This window comes from Mytilus edulis, chromosome 13 (genome assembly GCF_963676685.1).
Source record: "Mytilus edulis chromosome 13, xbMytEdul2.2, whole genome shotgun sequence".
In the NCBI taxonomy this organism is placed as follows: Eukaryota; Metazoa; Mollusca; class Bivalvia; order Mytilida; family Mytilidae; genus Mytilus; species Mytilus edulis.
Window position 1 is genome coordinate 41,190,303 of NC_092356.1, and position 21,741 is coordinate 41,212,043.

Below are 21,741 nucleotides of genomic sequence, written 5' to 3' on the forward strand. Positions count from 1 at the left end.
ATTCCCTATTTTAGTCCCCTTACATAAGAGGCAAATCCCTCAGTCTTCTCAATTGCTGTTTCATGAGCGTTCAAATGACACAGTTCAAATAAAAAGTTATTAAAATTACTACTAGTTATCAAAAAACAAAATGTGTATGTTTTTAAGTAAAGACATCAAAACAGCTGAGCTATTTTGAGATGCTTATTATTAACATACCACACGACCAGCTTCAGGTGTAAATGAAATCAGTATTGTATGAGTGCCATCTGGTGGTAAAATTCTCAGTGCATTCAACATGAGGAAAGGTCCTGATGTGTCCAGAAGTGATGATGTTAACTGTCAGAGTTAAGGAAAATCTTCAAATGGCAATATAATAAACAAAAACATTCAGAATGTACTTTTCTACAAGCTCAGTTCATTACTTTTAGTTAGTTTACTATAAACTCTTAGAGTAATATGAAAGCTGAAAATTAAGGACAAATGTTTTCTCTATGAAAAATAGCACATAGTTGAAGTAATTATTATAAAGCATTGATATTTATTCTTTGCTTGCTACTCAAAATTTAAAATATCTTGATAGTCTAAGCATTAGTCATTTTATAGTACATTTGTACTGAAATAATTAGAATAAATATTTACACATGGTATCTTTGATATAAGAAAATACAAGTCAAAGGATACTTCTATGGTTTTCTTAGATATATTCTGTATGGTGACAGATTTGATAATTGTTTGTCCTAGCGAAACTTCGCCAAAATCTAGAGTTGTCTTCCCATGGTCTGATATCGCCACTAAGGTAGGTTTAACGACAGGACAATGGACCTCCATGTATAGTGTGTTCTTATTTCTGTAAAACAAATGTAGAAATTGTTGTTAAAGTTGTGATGAACAAAGATATTTTTTTAAATAAAGATAGTGTTATTGATTTTGAGACTAATATGTCAAGTTTCAAGGTACAACTTTGGATATCAAAGAAGATATGGAAATAAAATGTTGTATTTCAATTGCAAATAATTTCAGAGAATTCAATGCTATGTCATATTGATAAATGTTATTTTCCGAACAAGTATTGAAAGACCGATTTGAAAAAAAAGAGTTTCCAAAACCAGTGTCATATTTGAAAATAAACCATTCAGTTGGTTTTATGTGGATCCCTAAACTTAAGGAAAAAAAGATATCAATGCATATGATGAACAATTTACGGTATACACTGTTAGCAAACTTACTACATGTATAGCTATCAGAAGCTGGTATGAGTGCCCTCTTGTATTGTTCATCTTAATGCATTAGTACTTACCCCAAAATTCTTGGTTTTAATAATCAAATGGAAGAAAACAACAATCTTAAGTTTAATCCTACATCTTATCTTCAAATAATACATACGTGTAAGGTAGTTCGCCTGGATTACCACACTTCCCTGATGCTACATAACATGGTATAACATAGGTTCTAAAACAGCTCCTGTACTGTCTCAACAAGGATCCCAAGGCTGCTGCATAAGCTGGGGTACTGGAAAGGTTAAATAAACATCATATTTAAAAGAATTACAGAAAATTAAAGTATTAAAAAGAAGACAAAAATAAATGTTCTAAGAACATTAAAACAATAATACAGAGAAAATAGTTTTTTTATTATTTTGAATTTCAAATTCTGTATAGCAATTCTCTGCTTCGTACATTATAACTTTGGTACATTTTGAAAATAAGCCAACCCAAAAGTCATTTTAGCTAAGAAGGTTTCTGGTAATTTAATAATATATTTGAAAGATGTTACAAACCAATTATATCAATTATGCAGTGCTGCACTGGTATGATCATTATCTTCATTGACTCAATTTGACAATAAAATTATGTATCAAAAATAAAGCACTCTGCATATTATTAGTTTTATTACACTTGAGAAAACAAACAGTTTGTATCTACGAACGATGGAAGTGTTAAACTGAACGATGGAAGTGTTTAACCACCATGACTGGCTGTACAGCCCTTGCACGGTTGTTTTTTTTACTGTTATCAAAATGACATGTTTGAATATTTATACTCACTCCTTTGTGATATTCTCTAGTGTTGGCGGTGTAAAAGGTTTAGGTCCAGCCACAGTAAGAGTAGGTACACCTGGTGATTGTCTCCCTTTCCCTTTAGCTGGAGATTTTCCCTCTTTTCCTTTACCTTTATTTCCTGATTTCTAAAATAAAATAAAATCTAAAGTTGAATTATACATTTATTTTAAATACTGACACTTTACACCAATAAAACGGTAAACTTTAGACAAATAAAAACAATGATTTCAGTTTGAAGCCATATCAAAGAATGGGAGGTTGTTCAAATTTCTCTTTTTCAAAACTAATCCAGTTTAGATTTATCGTAATTTTTCAATCCACTTATAATGAAGTCCAGAAACGTGCATACTTTGACACTTTAAAAAAAGATGGTAAAATACACTTTTTATTTCACAGACTCAGGGTGAGTTCCACTCCAATTTTTTGCTATCATATATTTTTTCATTACATTGTTTACAAATCGATGTACAAAGATTGGCATGATTTGAAATAACAATGACAAGGGTATAGCTTTTACAAACTTAAATTTTAAAATTTCAGGTTGTTACTTATTACACAAATTACAATTCAATACGTTAGATATATAAGTTTCATAACAGTCATCATGCAGTTAACAAAAATGTAGCAGTTGTAAAATACAAACAATCCATATAGAGATTATATCACATTATCTAATGGCTTACTGTTGATTATTTTTGTTAGATTATATTTCACTCACATTCATATCTCTCCTAACATTTAGAAAATGGCAATTCAAACCACAAAGCAAACCTGATACTGTTGCATTTTTCAAATAAATAAAAAATATTGCAATCCTTTCAGAATTTACAGTGTATAATTGCAACTTCAAAACTTTATCCTATGTGCTAAGGTGACTAGAGACATGGTCATATGTGTTCTGATGTTGACCAACAGATACTACATAACCTATCGAAGTCTCAAATGTTTAATACATTTTGTTAATTTTTCAGTACAGCCATAAAGAATTATTTTTCTGTCATATTGAGCATAATATCAATCTTATCACCATTGTTACTGCAATTTTTCGCATTATCAAAACAAAACATATTAATTAAAGCAATCGCCAAACCAACATTCTGTCAATGTTACAAAACTCGTATTTAATAAAACTGTTACCTCATCCTCCTGTTGTACAAAAAATACTTATTTAGACATTTTTTACATCTCGTGTAACCCCTTTAGTGCCTATTTCAGGTGTTATTCAAGCAAAATATACTCCGGTTAAAAACAAACAACTGTACAGATAAGACCAAAATAAAATTTTACTGCTGGCTTCCAATAAACAGAATACTCTTAAAATTTAAAAAAAATAATATATTTTTTGCATGTATCCCAACAGTTATCTTTCCTTTCCTTTTCCATTGCAAATAAACATGTTAAAATAGATGAATCCAATTCTAAAAGATTGGTAAAATTGAGACAAACAGAAACATTTTAAAAACCTGGCCTAGTGATAAAATATTCATTGTGTAATGACACCTATAAACATATAATTATGTAGTGTTATATAAGCAACAATTATTCTGACCACCTATAATATAACATATAATAAATGACATTTGACATTGTGTGATGACAATTTCCCGTAACCTACATTTTGTCATTGGTGTTACATTAAGCAACAATTAACACTTTCTTTACCTCATCTTCTTCTCCATCAGCCTGTACAGATTATAATATTCAAAACATGATATAATTATATTTTTCCTGAATGTTTCCCCTTCAGTTTTCTGGTGATCTGTCATAGTTGGAGCAGAAGGACCTTGTAAAGCTAGGTCAAAATCCTAATTTGGCTTTTATGCAGCTATTTACAGTGGATTTTGTTTTTTTGCATAGTTTTCTGTTAACCAACTTATTTTCGCAGATACTTTTTCTGATCACTTTGCAACTATTTAATTTCACAATTTTCTGAAATTCTTGATGAAGTTTAATGAGAAAAGATCTCCAAGTTTGTGACGATTAATATTCACGTTATTTTTTCTACTCGTGAAAGTTACAAAAATAAATCACTCACGATAAAGGTTGGTTTACAGAATTTGTCAGACAACTTATGCCATTTTGACATTTTTATAACATCACAGCTTAAAATAGAGCAAAGGAAATAATTTTACCTGTGTACACATTGAGTGAAATTAATTCGATATATCATCATATAAACATGAATGAAACTGTTTTAAACTTTATTTAAAAAAATGAAACAAAATGAATAGAAAATAATAACTAAAATAAAATGTGTTCAGGAAAAATATACTTACCAAACGTCCATTTCCAGTCTAAAAAACTTGTCAGTTGTAACTAAGCATTTATAGCTGACCATTTTTTTCTATGCAATTGATAGGCCACTTGTTAGGCTTATATGATGCAGATAACAGAATTTTTTAATATAAGATGAATAAAAAATGGTTTTGTGCAGGAGAATATTATACAATTATCCAAAATATAAAAGATGACATTAACTGGTATGATTAAGTTGAGTCGAAAGTACAAGTTCAACCCAAAATGAACAATGATAAATTTCAATTTGGTGTGACCAAAACTCAATTGTAAACGTATCATATTACAAATATTCAAAGATGATGCAGAAAGGATGGATAGACATAACCACAGACAAAAAATATAAGGCAGTAATACTGTGGTAGACAGGGAATTAAAGAAATGAAAAATTGACCACTCTACAGTATATCTAGCATAGTATTTATGACTCATGCCTATAACTTAAATAATCAAATACATAAAAAGCAAGATTTAAAAAATGTACATAAAACAGACTGAATACTAACCAAAGCTTCATCTGCCTTTTCTTTCTCTCTCTGAAGAGACTCTTGATATTCTTTCTGTGCCTTTGCCTCCATGGCTTTGGAGGCCATTCTCACTCCTTCCTTCCTAACATCCATCTCCTCCAACTGTGGAGCAAACCTCACCTGTACCCTACATTTCTGTAAAAACATCATTTGTACTGAGTTATAATATACAATATTATAGCTAACCCTCTTTAGGCTAATAGTAATTTCTTTTCATATAGGTAATATAGTAATGATGCCCGACATTAAAGGTCTCTCAAAACATTGGCTCCAAATGAAGCTTTCACGAGTAGAAGCTGTATACAATATTTTATACTTTCTTTTTAAAGTTTAGGGTAACTTTGAGATAATTTAACAACACCAGTGTTTTTTTGTGATTGTGATGTAGAAAAAAAATTAATTGATGAAAGTTTGTAATGTTAAATTAATTCCTTTTACCTAAAGCACCAATAAAACAAAATTATATGATCTTCATTAGAAATGTTGTGTGAATAAATTTGTTTCAAATATTTTTAGGTGTCCTCAACATCAACTTTTCCAGGATTTTCTATGATAGATCTCAATTTCCTATTCTATAAATACTTGATAGTTCCAAAGTTTCTTTAGTTAACTGACAACAGCTTACCTTTCCTGGTTCTATTGTTCCAACAGAGGGCGAAATAGTCAGAGGAGCTCCCTCAGGTATCTTAAACTCAAATGATGTTGGTCCGACTGGAACTATTTCTCCTGAAAAGATTGATCAAAAATAGAAAATAGTCATTCATTACTTATCTTCAAAAAAGAACAATAAAGAACAAGAATGTGTCCATAGTACACGGATGCCCCACTCGCACTATCATTTTCTATGTTCAGTGGACCGTGAAATTGGGGTCAAAATTATAATTTGGAATTATAATTAGAAAGATCATATCATAGGGAACATGTGTACTAAGTTTCAAAAACTACCATGACCAAAAACTTTAACCTGAACTTCGCACTTTCATTTTCTATGTTCAGTGGACCATGAAATTGGGGTCAAAACTATAAACAAAAACTCCCTTGACCAAAAACTTTAACCTGGAGCGAACGGACGGACGCACAGACAGACGAACAGAGGCACAGACCAGAAAACATAATGCTCCTCTACTATCGTAGGTGGGCATAAAAACAGTTAAGACATGAAAGGACAAACAAAGTCTAGTATTTCAACATATTGAAAACTTTAAAATGCCTTTTGACTTCTATAATATATTGAAGCAAAAGTGAATAAAAACAATTTCAAGTGATGCCATGACAATTTTCTGATCAAAGAGTTACTTCTTGTGGTACATATACTCTCTCCATTAATCGTTGACAACAGGATATGAGAATTCATTTATACTATAGTGCAGATTTATTTGCTGGTATGGGTCATAAACCAATCATTAATTCATAGATACTTATGAATAAAATTGTTTACAAGAACTGTGTCTGTTGCCTACCTTTACACAGGATGTGTGAATTCATTAGTACTGATGTGTGAGTTGTTAACATGGACTATAGCTGTTGCCTACCTTTACCAATCCTTGGCACAGGATGTGTGAATTCATTAGTACTGATGTGTGAGTTGTTAACATGGACTGTAGCTGTTGATACATCATACAAGGCAGTAGCAGCAAAGTGTATCACTTGATGAGATAGATCCAATGGTGGATGTACACCTACACCTTCACACTGAATCTTAAACTCCCTGAAATAGTTATACAGGTATACATATGCTATATAAAATTAGAAGCAAGTGTTTTTAAACACACAAACTTTTGACAAAATAATCAACTGATTTAGTCAATTAAAGATGCTAATAATATTTTTATATTTTCTACATTTCAAGTGTATTAACTTATAATGTTTCATAAAATTAATCTTCCTTTTTTAAATGTACGTTGTGACACAAAAGATATATGTGTAAATTTAAATATAGGCATATTACTTTATGAAACAAAATCACATGCCTATGAAATATCCTAAGCAAGAGATAGCGTTTGTATTGCTGTTAGTCATAGAAGGAAAAGTCACACTTAAATGCCAGTAGCACTGCTTGTTTTATATTATTCATATGAATAATGATTTCACTTACCTGTTTATTATTGATTTACAATTCAATTCAAATTTATATTCCCTCGCTTTCTTTGGACTAAAGATCACATCAAGGTCAATACTTTCTAATGGCAACAGTGTTCCAAAGCCATCATCTGGTTGTACTTCAACATACTGGAACATAGATAAATGTATGTGGTTTTTAATCATATTTGTCTCAATTGCCTTTTAATGACATTAGATAAATGCACACTTAATATAGATAAAACTAGTGCTATAAACAGAAAATAATACAGTTTGAAGTTACAGACCAATTGGTCTTCAATTATAGTAGCTTTAGTTATATAAATATACAATATAATATAAGATCAATATTTTGACGCATTAGTAAAATAATTCTTTTTGCAGTTTCATGACTAAGAAACATATATACATTAATTATCCTTACAGCTAATTTCCTAATGCTTGTAGAGAATAACTTTGTAAACATTTACATAAGCTTTGTAATCAACATTGATATCTTCAAACAATATATAAAGGCATATTTTAACCAGTATATATTATATTTAAATTTGATTGGACGTTATCCCAATTACAATTGTACAATATACAAACAAAGCAAGGAAGCTAACCCAAGTCTTATTTACATGCATTAGGAAATTAGCTGTCAAGTATAACAGATAGTACATACATCTGGTAGGCCAACAAAGCCATATTCCTGTGGTAAGATGGATTTGTTACTAAGACGTATTCTTGTCTTCGTTGACTCATGGATGGTACAACAACCAAAGTTTATGTTAGTAATGTCAAACTCCATATCAGAGGTTGTCACCACAGCTTGGACAGTGAATGGTACTGGTTGAGTCTGGAAAAAATATAAATTCATTTTCAGATTCCATATGAATGAGAACAAAAATGCTTATATAACTGTTTCCAATTTGCCAATTTTGGAACTTTCTTGGATAATAATATTTGAACATTGAGATCATGATAAGTCAGCTAGAAAGAGTTAAACGTAAAAAAATATGATGGTTTAAAGTGTTTACCAGAATCAGCAATTTTGTCTTTGATGTTGGTTGAAGTGAAATTGCTGCTATGGAAATCTTTTTACCATTGATTGTGAAACTATTATTTATAACTATGAATCATTTTTTTTTATGGAAGTTCATTTTTGTTTACCTGATCAGCCACTCTGATGATCATTGGAGCTTCTAACACACCTGTTTCTTTGTCAAAATATTTACCTGATCAGCCACTCTGATGATCATTGGAGCTTCTAACACACCTGTTTCTTTGTCAAAATATTTACCTGATCAGCCACTCTGATGATCATTGGAGCTTCTAACACACCTGTTTCTTTGTCAAAATATTTACCTGATCAGCCACTCTGATGATCATTGGAGCTTCTAACACACCTGTTTCTTTGTCAAAATATTTACCTGATCAGCGACTCTGATGATCATTGGAGCTTCTAACACACCCGTTTCTTTGTCAAAATATTTACCTGATCAGCCACTCTGATGATCATTGGAGCTTCTAACACACCTGTTTCTTTGTCAAAATATTTACCTGATCAGCGACTCTGATGATCATTGGAGCTTCTAACACACCTGTTTCTTTGTCAAAATATTTACCTGATCAGCGACTCTGATGATCATTGGAGCTTCTAACACACCTGTTTCTTTGTCAAAATATTTACCTGATCAGCGACTCTGATGATCATTGGAGCTTCTAACACACCTGTTTCTTTGTCAAAATATTTACCAGCTTCTTGAAACAGACTTTTCCTACAATTACAAAAAAACTATTGAAACTCCGTGTGGTGAACCAATGCCTTATAAATCGTTTTGGTAGAGTCCCTGAAGTGGATACCTTGGTATGCCGGGTTGTCAAATCATGCAAACGAATGCAATACTTAAATAATATTAAAATTGACAACAACACTTCAAATGGTCTGCAATTTTATTATCTAAGGTCTACATGTTTCACCTGTGAGCAGGCGTCTAGATAATAAAATTGCAGACCATTTGAAGTGTTGTTGTCAATTTTAATATTAAAACTATTGAAAGTAAAAGTGTTTTATCAAATTGACATGGTTAAAATATCTGCACTATCAATATAGTTGTTAGTCCTGGAGCTTATAAGAGCCTTTAAATACCATCTAACTATTTTGATTTATGAGAATTTACTTTTAAGCAATAAGATATTGAATGCTTTCATTAATGTCATAATTCAAAAGTGAAGAATAATTCAAGTGATTTCAAGAACTGCTGATGACAAATTGTCCAATCAAAATTTTAAATGCAATTTTCATTAATTTTCTGCATTACTGTATAACATTGGTAGAGTTGAACTGATATACAGTTGGTATTTGGTAGAATTTTTCTTCTCAGTTGAAACTTTGAGAAGTGTGAAAACTACATCGGTAATTAATCCCATATTTTAGTACATTGAGAGGTTTTGTATTATTTTGTTGAAACTTGACCTTCCCAGTGAATTGTGACTGAACATGGATGTAGCCAGTTTCTATTACCTCGGTAGAAACTTGAGCTGAGCAGAGAATTGTGACTGAGCTTGGATGTATCCAGTTTTAGGTAGCAGTTCAAGATGATTCTTCAGTTCTTTACAAACTTCAAACTTTAACCTCAATGCTGTTGTTGCCCTACAAGACACAAAATTAAATCAAATTAAGGTATACCACCATGTCTTCCTCCATCTTGGATTGTAAAAAACAGAGAATCAAAGGTCCAGATTTTCCATCAAGTTAGCAAAATTTGATGCAGGAATGCAGATGTTTAATGTACATTTTCATTTAAAAGTACCAATTTATAAGAATTTAACTTCTAAATATTGATATTTTTGCAAATGTTAATTATTTTTGGTTGTTTTTATTTTTTTTTTTAAATTGGCATTTTAAGGGGAGGTAACTCTAAAAAAGTGCATTTTCTGAAGGATTCTGTATGGAATTTTCCTATTTTGTATTTTAGCCGGAAAAAACGTAAAGTTACCCTATCTTTTCTTTTGATATTCTCAAAGCAGTGTCTGAAAGCTATCTTTTCCTGAAGTATTTAACAATTCTATCATTTTGTTTAGTTTCTAATCACAAAATGTTGTTTTTTCCTGTATAATCCATACAAAATGTGTCATTTTGTCCCGTCCTGTAGCTTGAGAAAATGCGCGGTGACCTCTCATTTTTATTATATTTTTCAACATGTATCAATAGATACAACGTTTTGTCAAAGTATGAACAAATTCTATCATTTTTATTTTAGACTCCCATACCACCTTAATACAGATGATTAAAAAAAAAAAAAAAAAAAAAAAATTAGTCATCACAGGAAAAATGTATCAAATAACCAATAAAATAGACAATTATTTTTTTTTAAGTATAAAATAATTGACAAGAAAGCCAAATATTAACATTTACCTATTGAAAACCTGCACATCATCACAGATTCTTTTTGGGGTTTTGTCAATTCTAGTCTATTTCATGATTTTAGAAATATCCAGTTTGACATATTTATAGATTATGTTCATGACTTTTTCCCACTCACTCATGTCAAGAAATAAATAGCTAGCTATTGATAAGGTACTTAAATGTATATGATATTACCTATTGTTAACAATGATGGTGTCTTGATACAGCCTGTCGTACATACAGATCTTCAGATCGACAGTCTGTCTCTCAACCCAAACTGGAACATCAATGGCATTAGCTAGGGAGTGTATGGAAATCTGAAATCATAAGCCATTATTTTGTTTAAAACTACTGAAATGAATAAGACTGTCATTTATAAAAGAAATAAGCTCAATGGATTCTAACTGATTTAAGTCATCTCTCTAAACCTTAATTTCCACACATTTTGTGTTGTAAATTTGTAAATTTGTATAAATGTGCATTCTTCTGAATAATCCATTTTCTCTTTATTACTAGAACTAAAATCTATAAAAAGATTGAGAATCCTAAACAAATTAATATCAAAATATTTTTTTCGTATTAAGTATAAAGCATCTACACATTTTGGTAAATACAGAAAGAGATCTATGATATATCTTCTCATTGGTGACAATAAATATAAAAAGTCATGTTAAGTAAGCAACTTACACTTTCTGAGAGAGGATCACTAAAGGATATCAAGAATTCTGTAAAAACTTTTCCAGGGATGTGTGGTTGCCAGATAATCTCCAACTTGACAGAGGAAAATGGACCCACTTCACCAGTAGACATGGGGCCAACTTTCATTCCATCCAGAGATCCATAGTCCTCTATTTCACTGATGGCAAGATCTGGGGACTGTTCTCCATCTACAAACATAATAAATTGAGTGAAAATGCAATTTAGAAAATTAAAAAAAAATTCTTACACATGAACTTCTCATTGCTGACTTAAGATTCTATGTTTTGTCTACCAATAAAAGTTTTTAAAGTTTTTAAAAGAACAGCTGTAGACCATGGTCTAACTATCCAATATCTTTGAACAATGCTTGCTTCTGGTTAGAAATGTTTTCATTGTTTTATAATATTGTTTTTTTTATGCAATTTCTGTATATTACCAGTTTTTGGATTTTAATATTTTTAATAAACTTTGGAAATCTGTCCTTCAGTTTTGTTCGAATGAAATCTGCAAGTATGCAGAAGGTTTCTGACAGATTTGAAAAGCACTCACACTTCACAATGTTACAAATCATAAATGCTAAGCTGCTGATGGAATATGAAGTCTTCCATTAGCACTTGAAAAAAGAGAAAAGAAAATATTTGTTGGACTAACGGTCTGACAAGGTTTTATTGCAATATCCCCTCTGCTGAAAGGTACAAGAATATTTTCCATTTCTTCTGTATTATTCAACATTAAATTTACCTTCAACATCTCCCATAGTACCACTCATAGCATCAGCTTCAGCCTGTGTTCCCTGGTGGTCAATAGATGTGCCTCCTCCTTCCTGGCTAGCTTTGTCAACAATTTCTATTGGTTAGAATAAATCATGTGATTAAAAACTAAATGGAAAATCTTGATTCAAATTTCATAACAAGTTGAAAAGTAACTTAACAAAATATACAAAAATAACAATTCCAACTCAGGGATATGTATTATATCTTTAAAAAAATGCATTTTTCAATACAAATATTAACGAAGTCAAATGTGTGTGTGTATATACAGTATATTATGTAGTTAAAAATCTGATCAAAATATATCATACAGCTGCAAACAGAACAAATAGTTTTCAAAACTATTTGTATTAAAATGTATATATATGTATGTATTCATTTAATTTTGATATTCTTTTCCCTTCAATATAAAAAAAATTTGTCATATAAATCAAAATGAAAAACAGATGTCAACTAAGTTCTGGTAAATGGCACAAAATTTAGATTTTTTTCAATATCAGATAGAGAGTTTTCGATGCGGATAACTAACCTTGGTCAGGTTTCTTGTCACCAGGTGGAACTGGCTCTTTTTTCATCATTGATAGGGAATCAGGTGTCCCTCCTCTCAATGTGTCAGCTGTAGTCTAAAAATAGAATATTCAATTACATTGCAAAAATATTTCTGAACCGCCAATTCTCTTGGAGGGTATGGATTGTTGAGAAAAAAAATAATAGTTATTACACTGGAAATTGAAACACAATTATTTCCCAATAAAATAAATAATAATAATTTCAGATGTGAAATAAATCAGATAATTTCACTCCTTCGATGTCATTCAATAATGGGTGTTTTCAAGACATTGGTGTTGATGTTGCATCAAAATCAATTGAGAATACATAGAAGAACAAGAATGTGTCCATAGTACACGGATGCCCCACTTGCATTATCATTTTCTATGTTCAGTCGACCGTGAAATTGGGGTCAAAAGTCTAATTTGGCAATTAAATTAGAAAGATCATATCATAGGGAACATGTGTACTTAGTTTGAAGTTGATTGGACTTCAACTTCATCAAAAACTACCTTGACCAAAAACTTTAACCTGAAACTTGCACTATTATTTTGTATGTTCAGTGGACCGTGAAATTGGGGTCAAAAGTCTAATTTGGCAATTAAATTAGAAAGATCATATCATAGGGAACATGTGTACTAAGTTTGAAGTTGATTGGACTTCAACTTCATCAAAAACTACCTTGACCAAAAACTTTAACCTGAACGAACGGACGCACAGACCAGAAAACATAATGCCCTCTACTATCGTTGGTAGGGCATAAAAATTGTTCTCTTGTATAAATCTCTACGTACTAAGTAACATTTAAAAGTCCAGTGTCAATTAAAAATTGTAAAAAAATAACAATTTTCTGAAAAATTAAATAACTTCTAGAGGTAAAATATCTTACTAATCGTCCTAAAGATGTTTCAGCAGTAGTCACAGTCCTCAGTTTGGACCCTGTCAGTTTAAAGAACTCATATTTGGTTCCAAGAGCTCCATTATTAGTCAAAGTAAAAGTCCTCTTCAGAGTCTCTCCTATAACTGTGGTGCCAAACTCTACTTTGTTTGTATCTACTGACAGCTAAAATAGGAATTTATCTGTATTATTACTTTAATATCAATTCATGTGGTTTTTATAGGGTTTCAAATAAATTCTTAAATTATAAATGAAACATCACAGTATTGTTTCATTTATAATCTGGTAATTTGTTATCACATTAATTTATCAAAAACCTTTGCATTGCGTCTATATACATATAATAGTAGATAGTTATAAAAGGTTCTGTCTTAGAGCTGCACTTTACTTGAGGATTGCTAAATTTTGTTATTAAATGAAAAAATTGCATAGAAAAACATTATGAACATTTTGTATGAATATATAATACTTACATCACATTTTTTAGTTGTACATTTGAGAACTATAGAGAAAGGCCCAGTCTGCGACAGGAAATTTACTTCACCAACCAAATCTTCATTTATCTGGAATAAAATTAATTGAAAAATACCATAAATTATTAGATGATTTTAATATAGGTGAAAGTATCAATGCATCTAAAAATAAAGAAATAATGGAAATCTCTTAATGCAGGATTAAAGAGTGGCAAACATTTCAAAATCATGATACATGTATTAATAAAGGCAAATTTCTGAAAATGAAATTTTCACTCATGGATGCTTACATTAACATTTTGTAGAATTTTTGCTAGTTGTTTTTTTTAGAATTTTATGTTTCAAACTTTGTGATCAGCAACTAAAATTCAATCTAACTGCTTTCACATATACATTAAGATATGTCATATATTATACAATGCAAAGACCATAAAAATCATTTGAACTAGAATATTTACCATTGGTTTAAAAGTAACCATCATCTCACAAGTCAAACCAGCAGACATCTGACCTGGAGGGTCAAACCTATAAATAAAGGTATATTGTATTAAATTTTATATTTCATATTTTATAGCAGTATTTGTTGAATTACCTGTATTCCATATATTACATCTTGCAGAATAAATGGCAATAATTTGCTCAATCTTCATAGCACCTGATATCACCAACAGTATTGGTCAGTCTTTAGTTTTTTATGTTGTGTTTTGTATCGGTTATTTGTCTGTTAGTTTTTATTTATTTTTTAGCAATGCTGTTGTCAGTTTATTTTTGTCTGATGAGTTTGAATTGTCCCTTTGGTATATATAGCCTGTCTTTAACAAAGGCTGGGAATAAATACTGCCAAAATGCTAAACATAAAAAAGCTGGATAAAACATACATTCTAACTGCTGAAGTCAAACAAATAAAGTTAAAGAAGTAGTATTAACATACATATCACAGATAAGATATACAATTCATGTAATTGAACTGCTGAGGTAACACAGCTACAAGACATATTGTATAGCTCTGTAACCAATCATAACTTACTGTATTTCTATGAAGTCTTTAAGATGTTATGTGATGTTAATTAACATGTTCTATAGTGATGTGACCTTTAACAACTTACTGTATTTCTATAAAGTCTTTAAGATGTTCTGTAATGTTGATATATTTACAGTAGTTTACAGTGTAGGATACATTAGTCAGGGTTACTTTCTTTTTGTAAGACTTCCCTACATCAAAGTCCTACAATCAAAATATTCACAGAATTAATAAAAATAATAATAGTTTTGTAAACTGAAAATGGAAATGGGAAATTTGTCAAAGAGACAGCATCCGGATCAAAGAACAGTGTTTGTAAACTTCTCCAATCTGGGAAAAAAATTGTGAAGAGAATTTTTTTTTTAGCCTTTCTTAAATATTTAAACAAAATCTTTTTCAAAATATTGGAAATTGTTCTTCATCAGATGACATTTGTGTTTTTTGCAGTTAATTTCAGCAATTTAACCTAGTTGTGGTTTAGTAATAGCTGAAACGAAAACTGTTAACCATTTTAAATCTTTCATTACAGTTATAAAAGGAAAGATCACTGAACTAAACTGTTAGCACAAATAATAGATTCTAATAACACATTACCTTGAAATGGATAACATCAGGCTTGCTATAAAATGGACATCCTTGAAACTCTCTGCCAGCAGCTACCTGTTTTACAATTATACCAGATCTGTGCTTGTCCAATACTTTGTTTAAAATTTCCTGTAAAAGTAATGGTACTTTATTTTTTTTGTAGCATGCAAAAATCAATATCACAAATTAAAGAAAATACATATTACTTGGAAATCAGGTTTTAGGAAGTTATGTGTTGATTTGATTTCAATCAGCCTTTTGACTATCAAATATTTTCTTTATCATATCCTACATTTCATTTTTTATGATGATGTAATATTGTTCTGCTATAAATCTCATTTGAGACATATAGATTATTCAGCATGAAAAGGAAGACAATCTATTAAAATTACAATTTTGATACTAGAGGGCATTAATGGACAAATATTTAAACATACCTTTTCCATCTTACTAGCTCCTGGTAGTTTCACTGTATGAGTTTCACTTGGTACTTTGTAAGGTTTGTGTTCACTCCACAAACCCTGAAATTCTGGCTGAGCAAGATCTACCTTTCTTTCATCTACAAAAGGGAGATAATACCATAAACACAAATCTTTCTTCTGAGATATAGCATCCTATATATACATGTACAATTTCAATACATATTTTAATGGAAAGTTGTCTCTGATAGTTGTATCATTGGCAATCATACCACATCTCCTTAAATTTATATAGTCCTTCTGATCACTAACACAGTCTAGTATCAACTGATAAAAAGTGTGAATCATGGATAAAACTATTCAATATTTTACACAAGCAACACACAAGTAAATGCAATTTTATACAGATATTCAAAGTATTTCATAATTTTTAGAAAACTGGATATGCTGGTTCATTGTTCTACAGATTACCTACCATCGCTTTCTCCATCCTCAGAATCACTAGAGTCAGGTATTTTCTTCTCATCAGAACTAGATGGTCTGACTGATTCTGTTTGTCTTCGTTCACTGTCAGAATCATCTTGTTTTTCGAACTGTTAGTTGGGAAAATAAATTGAAACGTCATTTATTGTATAGTGCCAATACAGTCATAAATAAAATTCTACATACAAATATTGTTATCATCACAAACAAGGCTTTATACAATCTATTACAAATATGTGTAAGTACAAGATATATCCTTCAAAATTATTTACTCCTTCCCTTCATGATATCATAATTGTACATCGAATATTTTGGGGGGAATATGAAATAAAAAAAAAACTCATTTGTATTGCTTTGAAAAAAGAGTTGTTTGTGGTCGTATTTTTTTTTGTGTTTGTTGCTCTTTCTATACATAGATGCAGTTGCATGTCAGTGTGTGGTTATGAGTTTGCTTCTCATAATTAATTCATAAAGGAGTAGCACTTTTGTTTATTATATTCATCTCTTTAAATCATATATACATATTTATGATTAGGATGAATGCTACAAATTCTATCATAAAAATCAAAACAGAGATTGAAACAAATTTTGTAAGCTTTCATTCAGCAATGAAATAAAATAAATATTTTTAATATCATAATTATAGACATAAAAGTTTATTTCCCTTTATTAGTTATTATTATATGGTTAGTTACCTCATCCATTAAGAAGTCTACTTTACTGTCCCTTAGCTCTGTCTCATCAAACACAGACGACCCAGACATATCTCTCATAATCTTCAGTGGTTTCTTCTTCTGAGCACTAACAACCTATAAAATATCAAACTTTTAAAATAAATTTGCTCTTCTATTGAATTAAAGAGAAATTGCAACTAATTGATTTTAGTGATTCACATTATAATCTGTTATAGAAACAAACAGTGTTCATTGGACTGAATTAATTGCACTCAATTCAAATCCTCATGAATATGCATAAAGTAAGTGAAACTTTTATTGCCAACTATACAGTATGGGTTTTTATCATTGTTGAAGGCTGTATGATTGCCTATAATTGCTTAAATCTTCTAAATTTGAACTTTGGTGGATAGTTTTCTCATTGACGATCATACCACAATTTCTAATTTCTAACTACATATTACACATACAATAATAAATCAATAAATTGTAGAATTCAAATGGACCATATGTAAGAAAAAAAATCTTTCACATAGTTGTTGCATGACAACTTTGCATTTCCTTTTTGATATCTTAACTTATATTGTGTTTTTGTAAATAGGTCAGTTAATATTACAATTAAAAAAAAATTAAAAAAAATTACAACAAATATTACAATCTTCTTACCAATGATTTTTCCCTTTTGGGATCTGAAAATAGCTGTGGTTGTTGTTTTTTCCTTTTCCTCATTCGTTCTTCTTCAAGTAAGATTTTACCCATTATTGTGGATTCTCTGCTTCTTTTTTGAACTTCAAAGTCTCTGTAGACAAAATAAAACACATTATAGAAAAACATATCTTCAATTGTGTTTTGACTCTTTTTAACAATTCCTTTTTATTGCTAATCTCTTTAATTTTGTGGTTTAATATAAGCCTATTTCAATGTAAAATGGTAGTTTTATAAATTGAAATTTTCACAGAGATTCAAGCTGGAATAAAAAAAAGGTGAGCTTTGTTTTTTAAAGTAAATGTGAAAATAAGACATCATAATGTTTTACTATATGGGAGACAACTCTTAAAATTGATGAAAAATGAAACAATATTCTACTTCCAGAAGGGAGCACCAAAAACTATATTAGACATAGACTGCATGAAAGTGTGATAGTACAGTTTAAATTCTGACAATTGAGAAGTAGTCAATACATTGAAAACAACAAAACATTTCTGAAAAGTCACAATATTAAGAATTTATTTACGATTTATGTCTTTCAAATGTTTCAATCCTTTTCCTGATTAGAAATTCCTGGTCAGGATTTCCTCCTTCACTAAGAATTCTCTGTCTTTCTTCTTCTTCTTGTTGCTTTTTTTCTTTATCTAAAGCCTTATCTCTTGCATGCAAGGCTTTTAAATTTTCCTGTAACAAAATAATTATTTAGATAAACATATTTTTTTTTTATTTTTCTTCTTCTAATATTTACAAAACTTTGTGTTTAATTACTACATATCACCTATGAGTCTTTCATAAATAAATTGTTATTTAAGTTACTCTCAAAATAAAAGAATAAGTATCTGCCTTAAAATTTAACATTTTGTTAATTTATAAAGTTTATAAAATTTATGTTTAAAGAGGATTCTGGACTTTCAATAAAAAGATTTTTTTCACTCTTTTGTAGAAACAAGTTGGCAAAATGTGGTAAAATGTTCCAGATTTTTTTTCAGCAAGCAATTTTTCACCTATGTTAAAATATCATTACCCTGTTTGAGGTGATATCTGATTTCAGCTTCAGTAACATGTCCATCTTTTTATGCATATTTTCTTTGTATCTAATATTTTCTTCATCTTGTCTTTTCTTCATTCTGAAAAAAATGGAAATAATTCTTTAAACAATATTTTTACTTTGGGGATTACTGCATAGACAACAGGGCCTTATGAAGTTCTCCTGAAAGAGTTCAGTTTTATTCTACTATCTTTTCTGAGAATAATAACATTAACGAATGAAATATATGTATTTAAATTTTTGAAAGTGTGTGTCATTACATCAAAACCTTTGAACATTGAAAGAAAACAGTATTTAGATCTCTGTAATCTAATTAAAGATTAAACACAGAACCTGTATCTAAATCAGGTTTATTGACGACAAGAATAGTAGAAAGACTTATCAATTTCTATGTTCGCTGCCGATACATCCAATAAATGTGTCATTTGATCCCTGGTGGAGAGGTGTTTCATTGGCAATCTTACAAAATCTTCTTATTTTTATATATATTTAGGAACACTGCATGCTTGTTTAGGACAGCGTTTCAAAAACTTCTGATTGATTCATGTCTTATTGCTGAATTGTGAATATAATTTCTTATGTTTTATGTTGACTTACTTTTCCATGGTAGCACTGAGATATTTTTGGTGTTTTTCATGACTTTGCTTTGAATCTTCAATGTGCATCTGTTGTCTCTGTCTGTGGTCTTCTAAAGCTTCAAATTGTTGTCTGAAATAAGAAGATAAATACATCTGGGAAGGTTCTATAATATCAAATGTTTGCACAATTTTTATAATAAGAGATGTGATATAATTATATTTTTTTTATAGATGTGATATAAATAGATTTTAGTTAACAGTATTTTTATTTTAGTACAGAGGATACAACAGGTTGTAATGCATTTTTTGTCAATTCTTAATTTGTTTAATTAAAAATGAATCTGAAAAAAAAAGATTTTAATTCAAAGGTAAAATAATTTTTTTTAAATTTTATGCAGATCTGTCTAATGTTGATTCAGAAACTACTGCTAGCAATAATTATTTGTTGAACAATGGAAATTAAGGTGAGATTAGTTATTGGGGTGTCTTGAAAGGCTTCTTGTGTAACACAAACAATACAATTATAAATAAAAACTTTTTTTGTGAAGATCACAACTTTTTCAATACTAAAAACATTACAATAATTTATGCATTAATAGTTTAATAAAAGTACATAAGGACTTATGATCAATACAACTTTTTGTTTCATTTTTGTAATATTCCTTTTCATTTGGTAATGGGCTGATATAGCAAAATGCATGTGCAAATTTGTTTATTACCTTTCTTTACTTTTCCTGTGATGTATAGCTTTCCTAACTTTCCATTCCTCTTTCTTAAGCCTGTCAAGAGCCATGTCTGTTTTTTCTGTTGCTAACTGATGTTCTTTCTTTACAAGTTCATCCTCAGCCAGTAAAAATTTACCTCTCTCTACCTCAACTTTGGCTAGTTCATATCTGTTGAAAAAAAAAAAATTTCAATAATCATCAAATTATGTTGTGCAAAAATGGTCACATATTTGTTCATTGAAATAGAGGTAAAAGAAAATACACAGTAAACCCTTAGAATTATATGACAAATTTAGAAAACTGAAAATATTTTCAATATCCCATGCAATTCAAAGAACTAAAACCTATTCAGTTTAGTAGCAATATATCAGTAAATCTGAATAGCATTTTCAAAACATTTTGACATTTTATCTGACTCAGATACATATGTAACTTAATTCTATCACTTGATATACACAAAAAAAAATATACAAGTGTTAAAATAACCTACTCTTCATTTTCTAGCCTGTCTTGAATCATTTTTTCTAACGTCCTTTCATCTTCTAATTCCTGACACAGTTTAGCATGCTGATCTCTCAATCTATATAAAGCTGACCTAAAAATATTTAAAGAAACATTAAGATAAAAAGCAAACAAAATGGTCGATTAAAAAAAATGTTAATCCATAAACTTCATGAGGATGTCTGATTTTAAATAATTTGCTGTCCTTTTACTGGTAAATGAAATTATTTTAATAAAATCAATGATTGTCTCCCTTAGTGGTTTTAATAAATGTGCAGATAACTAAAACATGTATGTCTAATTAAAGATTTTTTTCCCAGTTCTGTCAATTTGAATATTGATTCTACCACTGCATCTTGTGTGATGCCATATTTCTCAGCTAGAGACAGTTAAATTTTCAAATTTAAAATGTGAGGCTTGAGAGCTTTAAATAATTGAATATAACAGGCTATTATTTGAACTTGGAATTATTTTTAATTACAGAATTTGCACAATTTCTTGTACTTGAGATTTTTAATAAATTCCATGTTTATTCTTTACTTTAATGTTCTGTGCTGCGCACAACACTTTCTATTACAAAGAAGATAGCACATTTTCAATAAAATGTACTGTGACGTGCACAACACTATCTATCATGTCAATACAAAATACATTTTATGGAAAGTGTTATGAACTGCTCAAAACATCATAATACCAAATAAACATGAAATTTATTAAAAATTTCAAGCACAAGAAATTATGCAAATTCCATAATTAAAAATAATTCCAAGTTCAAATAATAGCATGTTATATTTATACACAAATAATCAGTGGTCAGAGTGAGTGGTGAAATATCATCTAGTGGCATACTTATCAATCCTCATTTTTTGCTAAACAGTATTGTTCTATGGCTATGTACAATTTATATAACTTACAGGTTCCATTCTCAAATGTTCTCTTCAAATTTTTAACATATATACGCTTTCTAAGTTATTGCATAAAATACTGAAATGAAGTTTATTTCTCTCAGTTCAACAATTTATAACACATGGTACTTGGAAGTATACTCATCAACTCATGAACATATTTTTTTTTACTTCAAACAATAGAGTGATTTTATTGTATATACTAACGTGTTGCCATCTGAATCTGCAGACTGTATGTGACCGAACACTTGGTCTCTTTCTGTTTCTAACTGACTCATTCTTGATCGACATTGCTTCATTTCTTCTCTTTAATAAAAAATTTATCTATAAATACATATGTCCCTTATGTGCAGATGTATTTTAAAAAAA

The 21,741-nt window shown here is 29.8% G+C and overlaps 1 protein-coding gene across 6 annotated transcripts in view; it reads right to left on the reverse strand.

The window, feature by feature from the left end:
- The window catches only part of LOC139501264 (cilia- and flagella-associated protein 74-like), a 42,028-nt gene that overhangs the window by 13,870 nt on the left and 6,417 nt on the right, over window positions 1-21,741 (reverse strand). For 2 of the 6 annotated variants that reach the window (XM_071290290.1, XM_071290288.1), the window contains exons 4-34: window positions 21,580-21,678; window positions 20,457-20,561; window positions 19,961-20,134; window positions 19,261-19,371; window positions 18,640-18,742; window positions 18,142-18,299; window positions 17,574-17,706; window positions 16,929-17,042; window positions 16,226-16,343; window positions 15,769-15,890; window positions 15,341-15,460; window positions 14,832-14,950; window positions 14,184-14,250; window positions 13,726-13,815; window positions 13,244-13,417; window positions 12,335-12,428; window positions 11,777-11,881; window positions 11,024-11,223; window positions 10,532-10,653; window positions 9,452-9,580; window positions 8,618-8,705; window positions 7,610-7,783; window positions 6,959-7,092; window positions 6,396-6,571; window positions 5,489-5,589; window positions 4,843-4,998; window positions 3,704-3,724; window positions 2,027-2,166; window positions 1,366-1,491; window positions 664-829; window positions 199-318 (exon numbers count right to left, since the gene is read on the reverse strand). In XM_071290290.1, the coding sequence (XP_071146391.1) occupies window positions 199-318; window positions 664-829; window positions 1,366-1,491; window positions 2,027-2,166; window positions 3,704-3,724; window positions 4,843-4,998; window positions 5,489-5,589; window positions 6,396-6,571; window positions 6,959-7,092; window positions 7,610-7,783; window positions 8,618-8,705; window positions 9,452-9,580; window positions 10,532-10,653; window positions 11,024-11,223; window positions 11,777-11,881; window positions 12,335-12,428; window positions 13,244-13,417; window positions 13,726-13,815; window positions 14,184-14,250; window positions 14,832-14,950; window positions 15,341-15,460; window positions 15,769-15,890; window positions 16,226-16,343; window positions 16,929-17,042; window positions 17,574-17,706; window positions 18,142-18,299; window positions 18,640-18,742; window positions 19,261-19,371; window positions 19,961-20,134; window positions 20,457-20,561; window positions 21,580-21,678 (3,859 nt within the window). Of the gene's footprint in view, window positions 1-198; window positions 319-663; window positions 830-1,365; window positions 1,492-2,026; window positions 2,167-3,703; window positions 3,725-4,317; window positions 4,336-4,842; window positions 4,999-5,488; window positions 5,590-6,395; window positions 6,572-6,958; window positions 7,093-7,609; window positions 7,784-8,097; window positions 8,139-8,617; window positions 8,706-9,451; window positions 9,581-10,531; window positions 10,654-11,023; window positions 11,224-11,776; window positions 11,882-12,334; window positions 12,429-13,243; window positions 13,418-13,725; window positions 13,816-14,183; window positions 14,251-14,831; window positions 14,951-15,340; window positions 15,461-15,768; window positions 15,891-16,225; window positions 16,344-16,928; window positions 17,043-17,573; window positions 17,707-18,141; window positions 18,300-18,639; window positions 18,743-19,260; window positions 19,372-19,960; window positions 20,135-20,456; window positions 20,562-21,579; window positions 21,679-21,741 lie in introns of all 6 variants that reach the window. The other 4 variants (XM_071290291.1, XM_071290289.1, XM_071290286.1 and 1 more) reach the window with 3 other exon arrangements.